Below are 22,105 nucleotides of genomic sequence, written 5' to 3'. Positions count from 1 at the left end.
CGTAACTCTGAAGTTGCCCCTGATGTTGCACAGTCTATTAATGTTTGTGTTTAATTAAATTATGACTTCTGTACAGCAATTAATACCACAGTCTCATTGAAAAATTTGGATTTGAGCTTTATAGTTACTAGCAAGAAAAAATTGCTAATCCCGTTCTTAATCAAACTGCTTTACTGGTTATTATAAGGCTTGTCTCAGTAACTATGACAAGATTATGATGAAAGGATGAAGTCAGTTTTGCTTTTACCCTCAGTGAACATAGCACAAACCTTGTGTTTGTTGTGTAAGTAGTCCCTTTTTCCAAGAATATGAACTTCATAAATTGCTGATAATCCCTTGTGTGCCGAGGTGAAAAGAGGAACTTTGCCATTTCCTGTCTCCATTTGCAACCCTAGACTTCCTTGGGGGTCTCCCATCCAAGTACTAATCAGGGCTGACCCTGCTTAGCTTCTGAGATCTGATGAGATTCAGCTAGCCAACTTTTACAGTAAAATGATTGTGCCATTATTAAACTTCATCAAAACATCTTTGGAGAGCAAGTTTTGTTTGTGAAAACAAAACAAAGAACACTGGCCTAGCAGTAAGTTATGCAGTGGATGTAATGCAGCCAAAGTTGCACATTTTAAAAACACTTGTTTTCAGTGAGAATTAAGTGTATGCTTAATCACTGGGCACAGGAGCCCCATGGTGCAGAGTGGTAAGCTGCAGTACTGCAGTCCAAGCTCTGCTCACGACCTGAGTTCGATCCCAACAGAAGTTGGTTTCAGGTAGCCGGCTCAAGGTTGACTCATCCTTCCATCCTTCCAAGGTCGGTAAAATGAGTACCCAGCTTGCTGGGGGTAAAGGGAAGATGACTGGGGAAGGCACTGGCAAACCACCCCGTAAACAAAGTCTGCCTAGTAAATGTCGGGATGTGACGTCACCCAATGGGTCAGGAATGACCCGGTGCTTGCACAGGGGACCTTTGCCTAATCACTGGGACTGATATGCTTCACTTTTGATTTGATCTTAGACTGTGTTGGCAGTTGTGATGATAATGTCTCCAGTTTTGTCAGTGTGTTCGTCTTGAAGCTTAGGTATTTCATGATCTCTTCCTATATTCTCCCTTTCTCTTTTTGTCTGTCTTCTATTCCCTTTTCTTTCCCCAAAGGCTGATCATACATGCACTCACATGATTGTTTATTTATTTGACAGATACTTACTCCACCTTTCTACCATTACATGATCCTCAAAGGTGGCTTAAAAAGTGCATCAAAATATAGCAGTTTAGCACCACACACACATACACAGAGTAAGTAAGCAGATGTTCACTGCTTTCTCCCTAATCCACAATGGTTTTTCTTCCTTTGTGCAGGCACAATGTAGAGAGGTGTCTGGCAGATGCCTTCCTTCCTGCTGGCCTTCACTCTGAAATGTAGAGGCTGGAGTAAGGCAGTTCTCAAATCAGCTTGGGTCCAGGCAGCTTTCTCCTCTGCCTGTGATGAAATGGTCTAGTTCTGGGAAAGTGAGAATATCCATACTAGTTATGAAGGAAGACTCTCATTAAGCAGAGGGAAGTCTTTGGATCCTGACCAATGTCTTTCATTAAAATTTCCTGGGGTTCAGTAGTTTTGAAACTGTTCTAGGGAACTATGGGGCTTTTCCTATTGAAAAGATTAGTAATAACTGGCACTCCTCCTCAAAATAGTGTGTCCACCATTGCCTATCTTATCCTGTAATGTTCAGAGGAGTTATGAACACATGAAGCTGCCTTATACCCTTGGTCCATCAAAGTCAGTGTTGTCTACTCAGACCAGCAGCGGCTCTCCAGGGTCTCAGGCAGCGGTCTTTCACATCACCTACTTGCCTAGTCCTTTTAACTGGAGATGCCGGGGATTGAACCTGGGACCTTCTGCATGCAAAGCACAGGCTCTACCACTGACCCACAGCCCAGCCCTAATGGTTGCACTAGGGCAGGGGTAGGGAACCTTTTTTCTGCCAAGGGCATTTGGATATTTATGACATCATTTGCGGGCCATACAAAATTATCAGCTTAAAAATTAGCCTTCTATATTTGGTCAAACATTTAGCCAAGAGGCACAGCCGGAGATGGTTCGAAGTGTCTGCCAGGTAGAGCAACTTGCTTTTGAGTTCTGCCGTCCCCAGCTGGGCCCAAGAGATTCAGGCAGGGCAGCATCCTTCTGAGCTAGAGATAAGCCAGGACCCATGGAGAGCCAGACCAAATGATTTGGTGGGCCTTATACGGCCCCCGGGCCTGACGTTCCCCACCCCTGCATTAGGGCACGCTCTCATTTCGTGCAGGGCCATAATTAGCGAACAAGACGTTCTGCAACTCTACTCCAATAGAAAGATTGTGAGATGAATCACAGAAATACTGTTTATTTAACTGACTTTCTACAATACACTTTTCCAGCTTAATGAAACTGGAGATTTGTTGCAATACAAGCAAGTGGAAAGAAGTAGCAAGTCCACATTTCAGAACTTTCTGTTACTATGCAACAGAAAGAAGCAATTGACAGCTAGTATATAAAAATAAAGTACATCCATTTTTTATAAGGTTAGGGCCTCTGGATTATTTGTTAGAATGTATTCTTACCTTTTGTGGAATAGCCGTTTGAGCAGGGCTATTGACATGGTATCTCTTGGGCAAACCCCTTATTTCTCACTGCAGGTTCCTCTACTTTCCATGACAGCTGAAGGGAACGAAACAGGACAGTAGTTGACTAGAGAGCAGTTGGTGTTTGACTCATGCTGAGGAGGACAGATTGTGGCAATGAGAGAATTTTTAAGGCTATAAATGCCACAGTATTGACAGCAACTGAAAAGCCTTTTTTGTGTTTTCTGCTACGATGTATGCAAAATGCCATCCACCAGAGGATGTATGAGGATGCACTGAGGATGGCCTGGCAAAGTTGGGCTGTCTTCACCTGAACTATCATCCATCCAGTATGATATTTAACCAGCTGCTTTGCAGACTAAATTTATATTTGGTTATTTTGGAGCTTCTTCTCAAAATTTCTGTAGACAGGTATAACATAAAAAGAGGGCTCGCATCCACTTTCTCAATGGAATCATCATACACCTTCCTTGTTCTTCTTTGTTTGTTTACCCAGTACTGCCAGCACCTCTTTTGACTGAGAAAAGTTAAAGTCCTTTGGCTGTGTGCATGACATATAGCATCCTGAGATATAAATAGTGATGTGGAAGAGGTATTAGGAAGCAATACTAATATGTGACTGTTTTCTCGTGAAGGAGGACTTTCGGCAGTGTGTCTGCCTCCAGCCATAGGTTCAGACCTCTTAAGTTTTAATACATTTCTGTTGGTGTCTCCCTTTCAGTTAGTAGTTGTCTCTTTCCCAGGATAAAGGAATGGGGATTACTTGGGGGGGGGGGGTGTTATAAAGCTGGGGAACAATTTCGGTTGAAAGCTGGGTATAAAATAAATAAACCCACACCCATTTTGACTTCTTAATCTGTAGTAGGAGAGAATTGTTTTTATGATGCACAAATGTAGATCTCATTTTCATGTGATTCATGTCTTTAAGGCTTGGTACTTTCAGTGTCTGCCCATGATAGTAGACTACATATTTGTGATCTAACTGAATCTGCACAAGCATGAGAGGATATTGGTTGGCAGGTGTTGTGACTTCAAGTGGTGACTTCTGCTACTATAGAATGGGATTTCTTATCGCTTGATGTAGATGGATTGCAAAGAGCCCTTTGTGCCTGCATTCATGTTGCTGTAGTGTATGAGACTGAAGCATTACTGAGCATGTGCCCTGGGCCTTAAAGGAAGAGGATTTGCTTCTGTAAATCTAGAGGGGAAGGGTAAAGTCTTGGATGCTGTAGAATCAAGAATATGGGTCATAATAAATTTCTTAATGAGAAAGCTGCCATCACCAGTAGAGCAGAGGTACAGTAGCCTAGAACACCCTTTTCCCAAAAAATGGGGACAAATTGTCGCCCACACAGTGCTCCCCATGAACTTCACTAGTATTCCTACTGCCTTAAAGTTGGGCCAGTCTGGGAATCATCCCCATGCCTGTATGCTGCCTCTGAGTGTAAACCTAAAGCACTGCTCCATGCTGAATGGTAGTCATAAGGCTTGATGATCAAGCATTACAAGAAAAGTCATGCTCTGCAGATGCCGCAACAGGATCCCTAAGTGCTAAAAAAAATCTTAGCTGATCTCATGGAGTGAATCTCTTACAATCTTGCTTGCCCTGATTTGTAGTTGGTTGGTCTAGCTGGGAGCTGAGCCTAAGTTAGCTCCATTTTCACTTGAAGACCTCAGGCCAGGAATTTGGTCAAACAAGACTTTGAGCAATATAGGCCCACAGCCTCACTATTCAAAGCACAGTCCTGACTGTTGTTTCCTCCTTCCCCAGTAACACTGTGGTGTGTGTGTATATATGTATGTATGTGTATGTATATATAGTATACATTACAGTGGAAATTTCTGCTTTCCTTTCAAACACTTGTCCGTGTTGGTTTAGTCTCATGGGGTGGAGTCCTTTCTCCTTAGTTCTGCTTGCTAGTTAGAATTATAGATTGCATGAACTCCCTTGCCCTGAAGCCAGTTGCTCCCATCCCTGTATCTTCTTGCTAATAAATAGATGTTGTTTTGAACGTACCCACCTCTGCTGTGTGCACCTAAGAGCAGGAACCCTATTCCTGATTTGCAAGCAAAAGGGAACATCACAAGGGGTCAGAAATTGTCTTGTTACTTTTTTTGGGTCTCCAGCACTATATAAGATTCCAGATTATTCAATAATGGAGCATTGCCAGCCTCCATTAGAATTATCCTTTGTAGGGAATTCAGGAGAGAACTAGAGATGATGGGGACAGAAATTAAAAATGTACCTAGCTGTTACCAAGAAGAATCTGAGGATTATAAAACTGCACTCTTGCTTCACTGCATAGCAGAAAAGCCCTTGAGATTTATAATAATATGCAAGGGGTGTTTTTGGATCCTGACAATAAAACTTTAACAGAGTTTTTAACTGTCTTCAAATCTTATTGTAAACCCAGGAAAAACCCTGTGTTTGAGCATTTCAGTTCTGACAATTGCAACATAATGAGGTTGCTGGAATAGATTATTTTCTTACCAAGCTAAGGAAAAAAGAAAAAAAAAAGCCCAGCATTGCAAGTCTGGCCCATCTGAGGACTTTATACTAAGGGACAAGATTGTGTTCAGCATAACTGATCGCAACTTTCAGGAAAAACCTTTAGAAAAACCTGTACTCACCCTTAAGTAGGCTATGAATATTTGCAGAACGAAAGATTTTACCAATGCTCAGGATAGAACCATGTCTGCAGAAGCAGCATTGCCTGCAATTCAGCAAATGTGTAACTACCCCACCTCCCTGCACAAAGAAGACAAACTCCCAGCATAATTTCCTATGCAAGCAGCTGTCCTGGCAAGCATAAACAAGAATTGCAATAAATGGGAAGCTGCACGCAAATCCCAGACAGTGTCTAGCCTTTGGAGCAATTTGTTATAAATGTTCCAGGTAAAATCATTTTGTAAAAGCATGAAGGCTGAAGGAAAACAATACAAAGCTAGAAAAAGGAACAAGCATTCTATTTATGGATCCTGTGTCCAGTCAGTAGCTTTCCTAGAACAGTGATCATTTTCACAAACACACCACCACCACCACCACCCAAGTAGATTTGTGGTCCCTCTGTCAGTCTTCTGTCATCACTCGTTTTATTACAGAATCAAATTGAATATGGGTTTGATGACCACAAGTACCATTTTGTTCCAGGCAAAGTGGACTCACATGGGAACAAAACTAAGAGGAAAACAAGGTGACAAACTTGCTCTGCTATCACATAGCAACCACAATAGCTAAATGTGACCATCAGCACATATTTTTTGAAAGAACATTTGTCCTTCTTCAAAGCCATACAATTGTAGCCATGTGAACAACTCTCAAAAGTGCTTGCATGAAATTCCCACATGTATTCAGTAACAGTTCTGCAGGGTAATCACCTTCTGATTAAATTGGCTTCAGTTCTGGATAAACTCAAGCAGAGAAGTGTTGAGTGGCAGAATGCATCATTCAGTAGGACCTTTTGGGTTCCCTACCTTTTATTTACGTACCATTGGCCAGCACATACATGGGTTCTGAATTCTTGGGTTTCTCTTGCTTGAAACTATTGGGTTGGACCCAACAAGCTTTCTCATTCATTCTTACCTAATTCCCCTCCTTACTACAAATGCCATCCAAAATGCCTTCAGTCCACGCAGCTCCCATGATTTCCAGCATAGGCTTTTTCGTGGTCAAAGGGAGAATCTTTTTTTTATATATATATATAAATTTTTTATTAATTTTTATAACATAAAAAGAAAAGAAAAAAAAGAAAAGAAAAATAACAACAAGAAGAAAATATAATAACCAAAGTAACAATAAGAAACCAGGAGTATCCATATATATTCACTAATACAATTAAAAGTATCATTATTAAATCTATTAAGATACCCCTTTTCCCACCACCCACCACCCTTTGTGACCCTTCACCTGACTTCCGAAGAAGTGCTATGACAGTTTCAAACTTATTTGTTACTATAAAATATAAAAATATTTTAAAAATGCTAATTTCTATAACTCACTAAGTAATTTAATAAAATCCGTTTTTGCCAGTTTATCCCAATATGAGGCGGCCTTTTTCCACATGTTTTTAAATTCTTCCATGTCCTTTCCATGAAGGAATTCTGTTAATTTGGCCATCCTCATATATGTCCATAATTTCTCTTTCCAATCATTTATTAAAGGTTTATTCACTTGCTTCCAAATTTTTGCGATTACAATTCTTGCAGCAGCAAAACTATATTGACATATAATTCTATCATTATTATTCAAATTTCCTTGTGGGATTCCCATTAAACAAAATGCCGGTTTTCTTTTCACGGTAGTATTAATCAAGTTGTTAGTTTCCCTAACAACTTTTTTCCAAATTTTTTTAATTTTTTTACAAGTCCACCATGCATGCATAAAGGTACCTCTTTCCTTTCCACATTTCCAACATAAATCCGTCAAAGGGAGAATCTTATATTCTCTATAGGAAAAGCTGGTTGGATCCAATCCACCATTTTAAGGAAGTAAACTCTTCTGCTCTGACTGCTTGTTCAAGTGCATAGAATGTTCTTTGTGCTTAATATTATGCTTTTAATATCCAAGAAGATTTTTTTAATCATCTTGTGTTTTAGGATAAACATTATCCAGTTCATATGATCAGATTAGCATGTAATGTCTCCATGTGAAATGATGTAAAGTGATTGCTATGTAGCTGTTGTAATCAGTAGAGTGGCCCTTGATGGAACAGATTCAAACATCACGATAACACTTCTTTTTTTAAACACATGGAATGCACAGAAACATTAATGTGCTAAAAGTCTTCTGTGTCACATGTTAATGTGCACGTCTTAATGAGGGTGAGGGGTGATATCAGGTTGACTACTGCAGGAGCTTACAAAGAGCTGATATTATGGTTTTAAAAGTAGATTTAATGTTATCCTTAACTGCTGCTAGATGGTGCTAGAGTGCTCTGTTTTGGTTGCAGAGGGGGAAAGGTTTCATAAACTGAAAATTTACAGTAGCCAGCTTTTTCACCGTTTTTAACACATGCTGATTTCTATTTAAGAAAAAAAATAGTTTTTTTTTTCCAACTTCAAAAATTATGGCCTTTTCAGCGAAATGCAGCCACAGTGCTGTTCTATTAACTATTGCCTGGTAAGGATGACTTCATAAACAACTATAGTTTCTTCCTGTTACTAGAAAAAGAAGGAAATTAGGTTCAGATTAGTGGTTGGTTTTTTTTCAGAAGGTAATTATAGAAACATCCTGATCTGTAAGATTGCATCAGTGTATTTGTATGCAATGCAACACATGTTGTCTCTGTCTTCTTGTATGTTAATGTGTTCTGGTACATGTCTAAGGAACTACATTAAATTCTGCATTTTTGTTAATATTTCAGTTGCAATAATGTTAAAAACGGAGAATGTTGTATATTTCAGAAGTGGAGTTATTGTGAGATGCAAGTATCTTTGTTATTCGCTGTTTAACTTCAGGAAAATATAATTCTTCACCGGGAGATATAGGACTTTTGTTCTTGACTTTTAAAAAAGATACTGTAATATTTACATAGTACAGGGATTTCCATCACATGAACACACATGACGCTGCCTTATACTGAATCAGACCCTTGGTCCATCAAGATCAGTATTGTCTACTCAGACTGGCAGCAGCTTTTCAGGGACTTAGGTAGAGGTATTTCACATCACCTACTGCTTAGTCCTTTTAACTAGAGATGCCAAGGATTGAAACAGGGACTTTTGCTTGCCACGCAGACACTATATCACTGAGCCACAGCCCTCCCCCGCCATCTGATCGTTTGATAGTATTATCCTCCAATTAAAGTTGTTTTTGTTGCATGGAATTGTGCTTGTTTTTTGGGGTGGAGGAGGTTATAATGCTAGCTAATTGTTTATTTAGCATGTGGTACTTGAAAGTATGTTGTAGTTAATTATAGCTTGCATCCCAATGTAATATATTTTCCCATTGCACTGAGTTAATGTATCAGTTTTTTTAGCAAGCACAAAAAAATGGGTTAAGTCAGGCCTTGACAAGGGGATATGATAACCATCTTCAAGTACTTGAAGGGCTGTCATCTAGAGGAGGGTGCCGAGTTGTTTTCTGCTGCCCCAAAAGGTCGAACCAGAACCAATGGGTTGAAATTAAATCAAAAGAGTTTCCACATTAGGAAGAACTTCCTAACAGTTAGAGCAGTTCCTCAGTGGAACAGGCTTCTTGGGAGATGGTGAGCTCTCCTTCCCTGGAGGTTTGTAAGCAGAAGCTAGATGGCCGTCTGTCAGCAATGCTGATTCTATGACCTTAGGCAGATGATGAGAGGGAGGGCATCTTGGCCATCTTCTGGGCATGGAGTAGGGGTCACTGGGGGTATGGGGGGTAGTTATGAATTTCCTGCATTGTGCAGGGGGTTGGACTAGATAACCCTGGTGGTCCCTTCCAACTCTGTGATTCTACGATTCTATGATTCTACTTTGGTAAACAAAACAAACCCATCCATTATAAAACTTGAATCTTGGTTGACTTGGATCAGTCTTAGCTTAACTGATTTCGCAAGGATACAGTAGGGATGAAGAGATCCCTATATGCTATCCTGAACTCCTTGCCTAAAGGGTGGGTGAAAAACACAGTTATTAAATGTGTGCTGTATTTACATTTACATAATTTTGACTGCCTGCATTGCGGAATGTGGAGGACAGTCTCATATTCTTTTAAAAGTCTTCTTAATTAAACAGACTACTCTTTGGGAGCCTATTAGCAGGCTTTGATCCCATCACTAAACACAACACAGAAAAATTAGAGTCTGTTTTTGCTCCTTTGCATCTGAGGAAGGAATCTTTGACTCTTGAAAGCTCATACTGGAATAAATGCTGTTAATCTTCAAGGTGAACACTGGGCACTGATTTCCCTTCACTCCTTCCTATCAGTGCCCTTCTCTACGCCTGTGTCAGTGCTTTCCCACTCCTCTAAGTGGTTCTGTTTCCCTTGGAGCTGTGCACCAAGCTCCTCTCACCTGCTCCTTCTCACCCCTTCACAGTGGCCAGAAACTCAAGAAGTTATAATGGAGGATGTGAGTGCCTGGCTGTCACCAGGCAACCAGCTTCCTCTTTGTCTCCCACCAAAACTAGAGCAACCAGGGCCTTGGCCACAAGTCCAGAAGTATGTATGTGAGAGAGAGCAAGATGGAAGCATGAGAGGCAGAGTGATGCCGGTCGGAGACAAGCTGGGCTGCCCTGGCTGGGACCCTCCCTATTCCTTTGACAGCAGCAGGGGATCGCTAGTTTGCAGGTCCAGTTGCCAGGAGCAAACTTGTGGTCGCCTTTGTGGCCAGGTGCCTGGAATTTGTTGAGGGCTGGGTTAAATTATTCAGTACTTGCTTTTCAACAGAATTGAAAGCTATTTGATTTCTATCATCTAGTTATAAATGGCTCAAATGCAGGGTTGGACAATCTTACCTGCCATTTACACAGTCACAAGGATCAAACCAATGTAGTCATTGAGATGATTTGGAATTCCCTTTCCTATGTATCTGTGGCCTAAGGAGATTTAACTTTTTTTATTTCCTACTTCATATGAGCTCTTTAAAGAGGATGCTAGTGTTAACCTATAAATGGTTATCACATACAATGTGAAGCATATTTCAAAGTCCCATGAATGCAGATACTTCTCTTATATGTAGGAAAACATAAACTGCATTCACTGAGAATTGCCGTCTTCATAAAATATCCAAGCAATTCCTTTGTTAATGTATAGCTGTAATTTTCGTAAATTTTGAGATGTCCAACACCATTTCTGGCGGTTGCTGTTTGCTTTATGTCTTGCACAGCCAGATTTGGATTGAAATTCAGTCCTTAAAAATAAGAACAACTGTGTTAATCGTAGGTTTCTTCTGGTTTCTTTCCTTAGGACGTGGACACTGTGTGGGACCCCAGAATACCTTGCCCCAGAGGTCATACAGAGTAAAGGTCATGGAAGAGCAGTAGACTGGTGGGCCCTGGGAATTCTAATATTTGAAATGTTATCTGGGTAAGTTCAAGAGAAGGAAAGGGGAACATAAGTACAAATTCTGTCATTTTTTCATTGTTTGGAGAAAAATGGGATGAGGAAATCAATTCTGTAGCTAACTGTCTCAGTTCCTTTGTACTATGTACTGAAGGAAGAAAGTGAGAGTTAATGTTTTATAACGTTATCAGAGAATGTAACCAAGCTGAATGCCTGCCCTTTAAAGATTAGAAGAATTGATAAAAAACTAATTTCGTTGTATGAAAATGGTACCCTTGAAACATTTAAAATGGTGCCCTTGAAACAGCATCATAGGTGTTGCTGACCTATAACTGGTTCCCACATGACTGGAGGCTTGGCTTAAAAGGCCTAGCAATGTGTGGATGGGCTTATGTCCTGAGTTTTGTTTTTTTTGTACAAAATAATTGCTCTCTCTCCCAATAGAGTACTGATTACATAGGAAGCACTGCCCATGTGACTAAGTAATTTTTTGAATTAATTTGCCAATGTTGTTGAAGAAAGTTTTAAATTGTGCCTTGTTTACTTTTATTTTTTTAAGTGTCATTAACCTTAACCCAGACACACAAAAAAGGATGTATTTTTTTGTGGGGAGAGGGGGATACAGTGGTGCCACCAGGGCTGGACTTTGGGGAAGAGCTCCAAGGGCCCAGCTTAAACGCTCAGCAGTGGAGCCTCAAACCAGGCTATAGCTTTGCATCTAAAGTAATCATCTGAAGGGAGTCCCCATAATATCCTTAAATCCAGACTCTAAAATTACTTAACTGTATCACTGATGCAAATAGATTTTGTAATGTGTTTAAATGAAGCTAAATGAAATTTAATTGTATTCAACAATAAAGTCAGTTTGGATCACATTACTAACTGTACATGATCATGTGTCCTGCAAACAAGCATGCACGCAACATACACACATAAATTATTGTGTCTTGTGGTATACGTTTTTATACCACATATGTGTGTGCATTCATTAATGATTGGTAATTGTGTTTCTTTTAATCAAAGCAAAAGTTCTGTTGAAAACAACTAGCTTTAGTAAACTTTCTAATATATGTGAAGGTTCCTAGGAATTCCTAATCATGCAGCTGGAAGACATTTACTTCAGTGGACTTAGAAGGGAATAACTGTGTTTAGGATGATACTGATAGAATCATAGAATTGGAAGATGCCATCTTGTCCATTCCCTGCTCAGTGCAGAACTCAAACAAAAGAGCATCCCTGGCAGATAGGTGTCCAGCCTTGGCTTGAAATTCTCCAGTGAAGGAGAGCTGCTCTAGGTGGTTGGTTCCATTGTTGTTGTGTGTTTTATTTGTTTTAGTACAAGTTGTGAAAGCTGTATTCAGATTTGTACACTACCTGCTAAATTTTATTTCCACTAGTGGAAAGACAAAAATATCCTAATCCCATTCCACCACCTTTCAGGAAGAATATTGGGAGAAGACTTCCCCACTGGAGTGTACTTACACCAGTGTGTTTCTAATGAAACATACTGTCTCCCTGTCACATTAGGCTCATATACAGAGAGTAATAAATTCTTGATGGTTGGTTTTATTAGCATTTCTTGTTCACTTTGAAATTAAAGCCATGTTTTACACACTAGCTATAAGATTTTTTTGCCTTAATTTTTTTTTTGTGTGTGTGTATATGACTGTGACTTGATTCTTTCTGTCCCATAAGCCTAATTTTGGAAAATATTTTGAATCCAGTAGATGGCAGCATTCTCAGAATAATGTAATCTGTTCTGATTTGCTTTGTCGCTAGAAGACCTGCATTAAATTAATTGTACAAATAAATGCTTGAGTACAAAATACAAACCTGCCCAATTATTAGCTGAGATTTTCAGTCAAAGGCCTTCCCTAATATTTTCTTGATAATTACATGAGCAAGAATGATAGCTTATATGCTATCTTCTAAAACTCTAAAATATATGTTCCCTTTTGACTACATCTATTCACAATAATATGAAATTTATTTCATTTTCCTGTATTTAACTGAGGGGTTATTGCAGCAGTTTATACTATTCTAAAGCATTGCTTTCAAAACTATCAGCATATGTTTAAATAAAATATATGGAAACCAGGAGCATTTATTACTTTTCATCCCTTTTCAGACTAGGAGCCACTTTGTATAATAATGTGCAGCTCCTATTCTGATGTCTTTCTGTTGTTCTGGTTGAAATACATCCAAAATTACACTTGAATGCTCATCATCACTGCAGACAGAAGTTCTGCATGCCATCACTCAGCGTGCTTTAAGTTACTGCAGATACTACTTTATTTCTTCTCATATAAATGTGTTTACCAAAGCATATATTTTAGTAAATTTTGTTCTTCCTGCACCTGTAAAGTGCACTAATCTGATACTAGGATCAGATCGATTCTAGTTATGAAGAAGAGATATAATTGACAATGGCTACAAATTTAATATTAGAAACCTCCCAAATTACCGTATTTTTCGCTCCATAAGACGCACTTTTTTCAACCTCAGAAGTGAGGGGAAATGTATGTGCGTCTTATGGAGTGAATGCCGGCTGGGTGCGTGCGCATCGGGAGGCCCGAGCTGGCGTTCCCCGCCCCAATGGCCAGCTGGGAGGTGGGCGGGGCGCACAGAGCCGGCTGGGCGCGTGCGCCGGCTCGTGCCTCCCGATGCGCACGCGCCCAGCCGGCTCTGTGCGGCCCCGCCTGCCTCCCAGCTTGCCGTCGGGGCGGGGAACTCCGGTTCGCGCCATCCCGACGCGCACGCGCCCAGCCGGCATTCACTCCATAAGACAAGTTTTTACAGGAGGAAAACAAGATTTTTTCTTGTTTTCCTCCTCTAAAAACTAGGTGCGTCTTGTGGTCAGGTGTGTCCTATGGAGCGAAAAATACGGTATAATACAAACAGAAAATTCTGTCGGGCCTTAAATATGTACTAATGTCCACAGAGTAATATGTGTTCAGTCTAGTTAAATGTTATACTGTAGTCATCATTCTAAAGTTGAGTACTTGGGCACATCAGACGGCAGTCTTAGTTTTAAATGTTTCTTTTGCTTTCTGATGGGGCCCCCCTTTTAGACAAAAACTGAACTTTTACATATAGTCTTATGCTTCCTGTCCAAGTGCTTCCTCTAAAAACATTCCTACAAAACTGCTATAAAATCAGCTATAGAAAATCTGAATCAGTTTCCAGGACAGAGTTTTTTTGTCTTGATTTGTTTAAAGGGATTGGCTTTCTGAAAAATATTGTACTATAGGCTTCTTTAAGCTGGTTCATTCAAGCGATATCTTATTGTTAATTGAATTTGCAAGAATGAGTGTTTATACTCAAGAAATTTATCTTTATTTACTACTTATTCAAGATATGTGATTATTTTCTAATCTCTATTTTTTAAATGGTATTGTGCTTGGCTTTCAGCCATGATGTCTATAGGTATGAGGCCGTGTGGGAGCATGTCACTGACACTTAGTCTGAGCAGTGGGACAAGTGGTGACAGTGAGCCACTCTCCGTGGTGGCACCTTCAACAAGACCCTGTCTCTGTCTGTCTCAGAAATGTGATTGTCTGGGCATGTGCAAGCATTTCAAACTTGTCATATAGCAGTTGCTTGTGCCCTATTCATGTGTGCATAGAGAGAGAAAAATAATACTGAATTTGATTTTTGTTTCTGGTTTCTTGGCAATATTCAGTCTGCTGTTCTCTGCCGCCTGCTTCCTGAAACAGTTCTCTTAACCTTGCTTCATGGAAAGGCTGGACCTGTGGTTTGTACAGGCTGCTAAGGCTGTGAAAGGCAATCAGGGAACAGTTTGCCTTAGTAAACACTCTGCATAAAGAGTGCCTCCCACAAGCTGTAGGCCATCTGTTTGAGAAATATGCCTGATATTTGGATCACTATCTAATTATGAATGGCAACTGAGTGTCAATATAAATAGGAAACTGGTTATAAAATGTGCTATTTTAACACACAAGATGGCACATTTCAACTCCTGCAGTAATAGAATGCCCTGTGTCATGACGCTGTTACTTTAACTAATAACACCAATACAAATATTTTTAAGATAGGAGTATAAAGAATTCTAACAGCATTTTCAGGTGCATATGAAAACCTGTTTTAGGAACTTGGAACGCCACATAGCATTGATACATAGCGTTGATACCAAATAGCAGTTGATACTTAGGCTACTTTTGATCTTTATCCATTTTTGAAGGTAGTTTGTAGAAGCCTTACAGATAAGAACTCTTAATTTGTAACTGTTGAGTACTGTGTGCTGATTCATCCCAATGTTGTATTATGAATTGATAGTTTGAACAAACATATTTATGTGTTAGTTCAGAAATTTCTGTTACATTTGGAAGTTGCTGTTTCTATGACTGAAGATGTAGGGCCTACTTCAAAGGACAACAATGTGGGTTCCACACACATTGTATTATTTAAAGTCTCCTTCCATTCAGGCAAGTTGACAGTAGAGTGAGCTGCAGCTGAACAACATTGAATCAAAACCCTATACAGTCCTTTAGCTGCAATGCTAACGGGGTTCTTTGGGTCAAAGTTAGGGTTATGCAAATGGATATTGTTGACCCTATAAAATGCCCAATATTTCTGGGATTGTCTTGGATCAGCAATGCAATACTGTGAAAGGCTCACCCAATGTTTCCTGATTTGAATATTTCACTCCCAATAAACATAGGAAACATCCGGAATTGGGTTGGAAGACCTTTCTGCTGTTTTTCAGGTGGCACATTGAGTGGCTGCTGGGTATGCTGCCCAGCAGCCACTCAATGAAAGTCAGTGAGCCATAATGGTGGTTAGAGTTTCAAACCCAAGTTTGAATCCCCACTCTACCATGGAACCTCACTGGGTAACCCTGGGCCAGTTATTCTCTCTCAGCCTAACCTACATCACAGGGTGGCTGTGAAGATAAGATGGAGGAGAGGAAAATTATGAAAGTTGCTTTGGGTCCCCATTGGGGAGAAAAGTGGGGTATAAATTTTAACAAATGTAGCTGATAATGGGGGGGATAAAAGGTAGGTTATCTGGTGGGTGGGACAGAGAGAAGGAAGCAGGGAAAGGCTGTGGGGTCTTTTAGGGAAGAGAAAGAGGAAATAGTGGGGGAGGGGAAATGAGCCGCCCCTTATAAGTCCTTGCAGATTGTCCTACTCTATTCTCAAGGCTCTGAACAACTTATGCATAATGTTTAAATTATACATTTAAAAGAAAATTAAAAAAAAATAGTAGTGTGACCACCTAGCAGTGGTTCTTCCACAATGTCTTTCCCCTTACCTTTGCTTTGCAGCTGCAGAGTAAGTGACTGCAGAGCCCATATTTGGAAGGAAATACATTGAAGTCAACAAGGGAGCTGGTTTGGCAAGCAGCTAAGTAGAGTAAGCCAGAAGAGTAGAGCAGACAGAAAATATTTGTATAAATTATCTTGGTGAAGTTCTGAGGACCTAGATAATCATTTCACAAAGCAATTTTATATCTGTTGAAAGATTGTTTTAGGAAGGTTATTCCTCTGTTTCTGTGGAACAGGTGAAATATTTAGTAAGTTCACATCACTGACTTTTAGGTGGTGTAGAGCTGCATGAAAAAGCCTAATACTTGAAGATAGAAAATACTTTGTTATGTTCCTTGTATTGTGCTTCTCAGACTCTTTTTAAACTAACAGCTGTATTTTGTTGTGTTCCCCTCTGAACAGATTTCCTCCATTCTTCGATGATAACCCGTTTGGGATATATCAGAAGATACTTGCTGGCAAAATAGATTTCCCAAGACATTTGGATTTATACGTTAAGTAAGTGCATTGGCGTGAATAAAAGTCTTACAGAGCGTATATAAGGAAATTCTGTCGAAGCTTTAGCTCACTTGGATCGAGGAGCTTCTTCAAGCTTGGTCAACAAGCTCAGGGGCATTGCTTAGCTCCTTTAGTCCTGTGTTTATTCAGCTGCTTTTTAAAAAAAAAATGGGGGGGGGGATGAAAACGATAACTTACAATTGTGTGTCGCTGAAAAATGATATATCTTATTGTATAAAATAAATAGTAGAAACAGTTTTTAACTGTAATATTGCTTTCCATTACAGTACAGTAATGTACAGTAATGTACAGTACAGTACAATAACCTGGTTTGTTTAAACCGCATTTGCACAAACCCTGTTGTTTCTACCACATGAGAATTACATGATCTGTTCCTCCTTGTTCTTCACTAAGTATCATCTCTCCTCTTATCTGTCTATAAAATTTGTAAATTAAAATAGTTGTTTCACTGACTTCCTGAACATCTCTTAATTTTTTTTTAAATCATCACTAGGGGGAGGTAGTTGGGTCATGGAAAAAAAGTGGTAGGAAGCAGAGTCCTGAGAAAATACCCCCAGCAAGTTGTCTGCAGCTGCAGACTTTTCTGTTGTTTTGTATGTCCTTACCTGTATGCTGAAGACTGGAAAAGCTGATTGGATCCATCCCTTAGAGAGATGATGCTACTGAACCAACCTGACTTCTGCTATGAAATGTCATGATAAACTACAATTACTATAACCAGAGTTAACAAACCCAATGCAAACCATGGTTTCAGTTAAGTTTCAGTTGATTTATTTACGGTCATTTGACCAGCAGATAAACATTGTTAAAATTGATCAGTACAGAGTCAGAATTACAATTTTGATATGCTAACCAGAGTTCTCCGCACTCTAGTGGCAATGTAGCAAAACTATGTTGTGTGTTTCTGTTGAAGATTTCTGATTTTTCAGCAAACCTGGGCCGCTTTTCAGGTTTGTAGAAAGATCTGTCTTGCCTGTTTACAGCTCCAGTCACTGGATTGAAGTATCCAAAGATTTGGCGACTTCACTATTAGAATATAGGATATTTTATAAACTGTGGTGTGGCTTACTATAACATCTGAGTGCAGCTAGTGTGTCAGTTAATTAAATTAGATTGTTGATGAAGTGGTTTGCATAGATTTGTGAAGAATTTAGATCATGTTAAGTCATGTGGTTGAAATTCAATTATATATTGCAAAGCTGAAAGGTGATCATTGCTCACAATACAATACAATTACCTTTATTGGCATATGATTTAATACAACAGATTGTCCATACAGATAATAAACGGTCAGAGGAAACAAAAACATATTAAAAAGCCATCAATCGTTAAACCTTATCCAATCTGTCTTTGATTATTAAGCTTAAGAAAACAGCTACTTTTCCAGTTGTTTCGGGTTATAAATCATTAAGGAGATGATAGATTTTCAGGGCTTCCGAGTGGCCTGATATATTAGCTAAGATACAATCGAGAAAATTGGAGCGGATGACATTATACTGAGGACAGTGAAGAAGGATATGGGAAACCGACTCGATTGAATTTGAATTACAAGGACAAAGCCTCGCTGAGTATCTGGTTTGGTTATATCTGCCAAAAATAATAGCTGAAGGAAGAGCATTGCACCTAGCTAGTGCAAATGCTCTGCGTATTTGTGGGGTATGTAGGGTAGACAAATAAGAAGCCAGTCGACCAGTGGTTAGGAGAATTTCATAATTCAAGAGAGAACAAGATTTTTTGGCAAGACTAGCAAGAGTTTGTAGTTCAGTGTCCAAACATTGCTCATGGCTCTCCTCCTTCACCCCTTGGTCATTGTTGTCTTTAAAATTCCAGTAAACTTGGCCTTTGAAGGAAAAAAAGCAGTACACTGTGTTCTAGTGTTACAGTTTCTCTCAAGGCAAAATCAGGTGACTACATTAAATGTATTCAATATGAAATACAACTAATATTTTTCCCATTTGTATAGGGACCTTATTAAAAAGTTGCTTGTGGTTGACAGAACAAGACGGCTAGGAAACATGAAGGTAAGTTTTAAATATTAAAGACAGAAATTCACCTTTCTATTCAAACCATTACAGACATGCATGGTTTTCTTTTAGTCTGTCAAATGATTTTAAGACCAAAATCTAATATATTAGGGTTCACAAAAAACATATGTATTTGCTGTTATATATCCTTCAAATAATAGGAAATATGTGGTATTTGTAATCTGAACTCTTAATAAATGACCTTTGGATCTAATAAAAGGTTTAGCAATACCATATTTTCAGTGGGTAGAATTCATTTAGTCTGGTGAATTCAAATTGCAGTGGCATGGCCTCCTTGAATAATATTTTGGAATTTCTAGAAGTACTTTTATTTGGCTACAAAAATAAAATTCAAGTTTGAATTATTGCTTGCTTTTCCTGAGGAAGCAGGATCTTGACATATGACTTGATCTTGAGAGAGGAGTTCACAACACCAGAAGCTAGAGCAGCTCAATATTAACATTCCTGTAATTAATCTATACCCAACTCAAAATGGCTTACAAAAATGCCTGCTGCCACTACCCAGTTCTCTTCCAAGTCACAACCCTTAAGTTAAAAGACAGGGAGATGGTAATCAGCCATAGAGGATTACTCTTTAAATAGAAGACACGTTTATCTTTCTCACCCATTACTGTTTATGACTATCCAAGCATGACTCCTACTGGGGGTGGTTTCAATTAATTTTATCAGCCTTCCCAATCAATCCCAGTGCCTATCAGGTATTTTCAAGTGTCGATTGGTTTGGTATTGAACTCAGGGGTGCTTGTCCAGCAGTAGAAGTATCTTCCAATTCTTACATGGTTATATTACTTGAGCTTTTTAGACAAAAATAATCTGGGTTTTGGCCAATGTACCTTGAAATAAATGGAATCTATCTTTGGAACAGAGACACCACTGGGAAATCAGATATTCAAGGTAATACCAAAAAAACTGGATGAATTTGAATACGAACACAAAAGTCCATTGTTCGCAGATGAAGAAATCAGATTGAGTCATCAAGGTTTATAGGAGCGTAGTTTATTGGTGTAATGATATAAATTGGAACTTCCTGGTATATAAATAAATCCATATATGTATTTTCATGAAAGAATGGAGCAGATGATGTGAAGAGGCACCGATGGTTCAGGTCTATAGACTGGGATGCTGTACCACAAAGAAAATTAAAGGTGAACTGATTTTTTTTTTATTTGAGCCTTTTTGCTATGATTTATATAATTTTAGACATCTCATTTATCATATTTTAATGCTATATGAAGATAGTCATATAGGCTTGTGAAGATAGTCATTAAGTTGTTACAGGCAAATTCAGTCCAGTTGCTTACATTAAAACCAGGATCATCCTCAATGAATTGCTGCAAATTCCATTTTATTTATGTTAGTGTTTGGCAGGAAGTGAGGGACAGAACAGATTCAGAAATCTGATACTAGTACATCTGAAGCCAAATCAAAACAGCTTGAGCTAATGTACTATACTATAGGAAAATGTACTATGGAAAAATGTCTTGGGTAAGCCTCACAGCAAAGTTTTAAGTGCATTTATCTCAAGGTTGATTTTTTTTTCTTATTCAGCCTCCTATAGTGCCGAAGGTATCAAATGACGGTGATACCTCTAATTTTGAAGCTTATCCTGAAGATGACTGGAACAAAACACCTCCTGTATCTGCTAGAGACTTAGAAATTTTCAAAAACTTTTAAGTGTGGGGGCACAGAGCTTATTTAAGGTATTGTATATTTGGTTTTTTTAAGATATTATTCAAACTTACATGATAAGCTTGATGTAAAATTTTCTTTCTTGTCACTTGAAGGATGAGCATGATGACCTGAGAATGAATTGGTTCCAGCCAGTGTAGTGTAGTGGCTGAGAGTGTCAGACTAGTATCTGGGAGATATCAAATCTGGGAGGTATCAAATCCCTACTCGTGCCATGGAAGCTTGCTGGGTGACCTTGGGCCAGTCACACACTCTCAGCCTACCCTACCACACAGGGTTGTTGTGAGGGTAAAATGGAGGAGAGGAGAATGATGTAAGCTGCCATGGGTCCCCATTGGGGGGAAAGGCGGGGTTCAAATGAAGTAAATAAATACATTTTTTAAAATGGTACTTCACACGTAGCTGATACCTTCCAGTCAGAAGAATTCTTGTTAGAGTGTTGCTTCACAAAAATGAAACGAAGTCCAGTAATGTTCTTTTGCTTACACAAAATCTTGTGAAAGCTTGTATAACCTCTTGGTCAATTAGAATTATGAATGGCAATAGAAGCCGTCTGTTGCAGCACTGCATGAACCTCTGTGCAAGCTATTGAAAAAGAATCTGTGAAACAACCCTAGTTGTTACTTTCTTAACAGAGTTTTTTGGCTACAATTAAAGAGCCTGCTAAAGTTTGCACTCCCTGGGCATCAGTTTGAATTTTAGCAGCTTGTTAATGCTCATCTCCACTGCAAAGTGAGTGCAACAGCCTGAACCAAAGAAGATTTCTTTCCTCACCACCTCCTCCCCTCCCCCATCCCCATTTACTTGCTGCTACAGGGAGGGGAAAAAGTATTTGATCCCCTGCTAAATTTGCCCGTTTGCCCTCTGACGAAGAAATGACCAGTCCATAATTTTAATGGTAGGTTTATTGTAGCTGTGAGAGACAGAATAACAACAGGAAAAACCCCAGGAACCCAGAAGACAAAAGTCAGAGATTGATGTGCATTTTAATGAGTGAAATAAGTATTTGATCCTCTATCAACCAGCCAGGTTAGGGTTGGGGTTCTGCTGTTGACAGAAGCAATCAATCCATCAGATTCCAAACTAGCCACCATGACCAAGACCAAAGAGCTGTCCAAGGATGTCAGGGACAAGATTGTAGATCTGCACAAGGCTGGACTGGGCTACAAGACTATTGCCAAGCAGTTTGGTGAGAAGGTGATAACCCTAACTGTCAACCTCCCTCAGTCTGGGGCTCCATGCAAGATCTCATCTCGTGGAGTTGCAATGATCATGAGAACAGTGATGAAGCAGCCCAGAACTACACGGGGGGAACTTGTCAATGATCTCAGGGCAGCTGGGACCATAGTCGCCATGAAAACAGTTGGTAACACACTATGCCGTGAAGGACTGAGATCTTGCAGAGCCTGCAAGGTCCCCTTGCTCAAGACAGCACATGTACAGGCCCGTCTGCAGTTTGCCAATGCACATCTGAATGACCCAGAGGAGAACTGGGTGAAAGTGTTGTGGTCAGATGAGACCAAAATCGAGCTCTTTGGCATTAACTCAACTCGCCGTGTTTGGAGGAGGAGGAATGCTGCCTACGACCCCAAGAACACCATCCCCACCGTCAAACATGGAGGGGGACATATTATGCTTTGGGGGTGTTTTTCTGCTAAGGGGACAGGGAACCTTCACCGCATCGAAGGGACGGTGGACGGGACCATGTATCGTCAAATCTTGGGTGAGCACCTCCTTCCCTCAGCCAGGACATTGAAAAAGGGTCGAGGATGGGTATTCCAGCATGACAATGACCCAAAACACACGGCCAAGGCAACAAAGGAGTGGCTCAAGAAGAAGCACATTAAGGTCCTGGAGTGGCCTAGCCAGTCTCCAGACCTTAATCCCATCGAAAATCTGTGGAGGGAGCTGAAGGTTCGAGTAGCTACACATCAGCCTCGAAATCTTACTGACTTGGAGAGGATCTGCAA

At 39.7% G+C, this 22,105-nt stretch overlaps 1 protein-coding gene across 1 annotated transcript in view; it reads left to right on the top strand.

Annotated features, from left to right (window-relative positions):
- PRKX (protein kinase cAMP-dependent X-linked catalytic subunit) overlaps nucleotides 1-20,140 on the top strand; it is a 28,070-nt gene extending 7,930 nt beyond the window's left edge. Inside the window, exons 4-8 of the mRNA XM_056861786.1 lie at nucleotides 10,500-10,619; nucleotides 16,285-16,380; nucleotides 18,365-18,422; nucleotides 19,514-19,591; nucleotides 19,995-20,140. Coding sequence (XP_056717764.1) covers nucleotides 10,500-10,619; nucleotides 16,285-16,380; nucleotides 18,365-18,422; nucleotides 19,514-19,591; nucleotides 19,995-20,120 — 478 coding nt within the window. The 3' untranslated portion in view covers nucleotides 20,121-20,140. The remainder of the gene's footprint in view (nucleotides 1-10,499; nucleotides 10,620-16,284; nucleotides 16,381-18,364; nucleotides 18,423-19,513; nucleotides 19,592-19,994) is intronic.
- The last annotated feature ends 1,965 nt before the right edge of the window (nucleotides 20,141-22,105 follow it).

This window comes from Euleptes europaea, chromosome 16 (assembly GCF_029931775.1).
Source record: "Euleptes europaea isolate rEulEur1 chromosome 16, rEulEur1.hap1, whole genome shotgun sequence".
Taxonomy (NCBI): domain Eukaryota; kingdom Metazoa; phylum Chordata; class Lepidosauria; order Squamata; family Sphaerodactylidae; genus Euleptes; species Euleptes europaea.
This window is presented reverse-complemented; position numbering and strand designations above follow the sequence as displayed.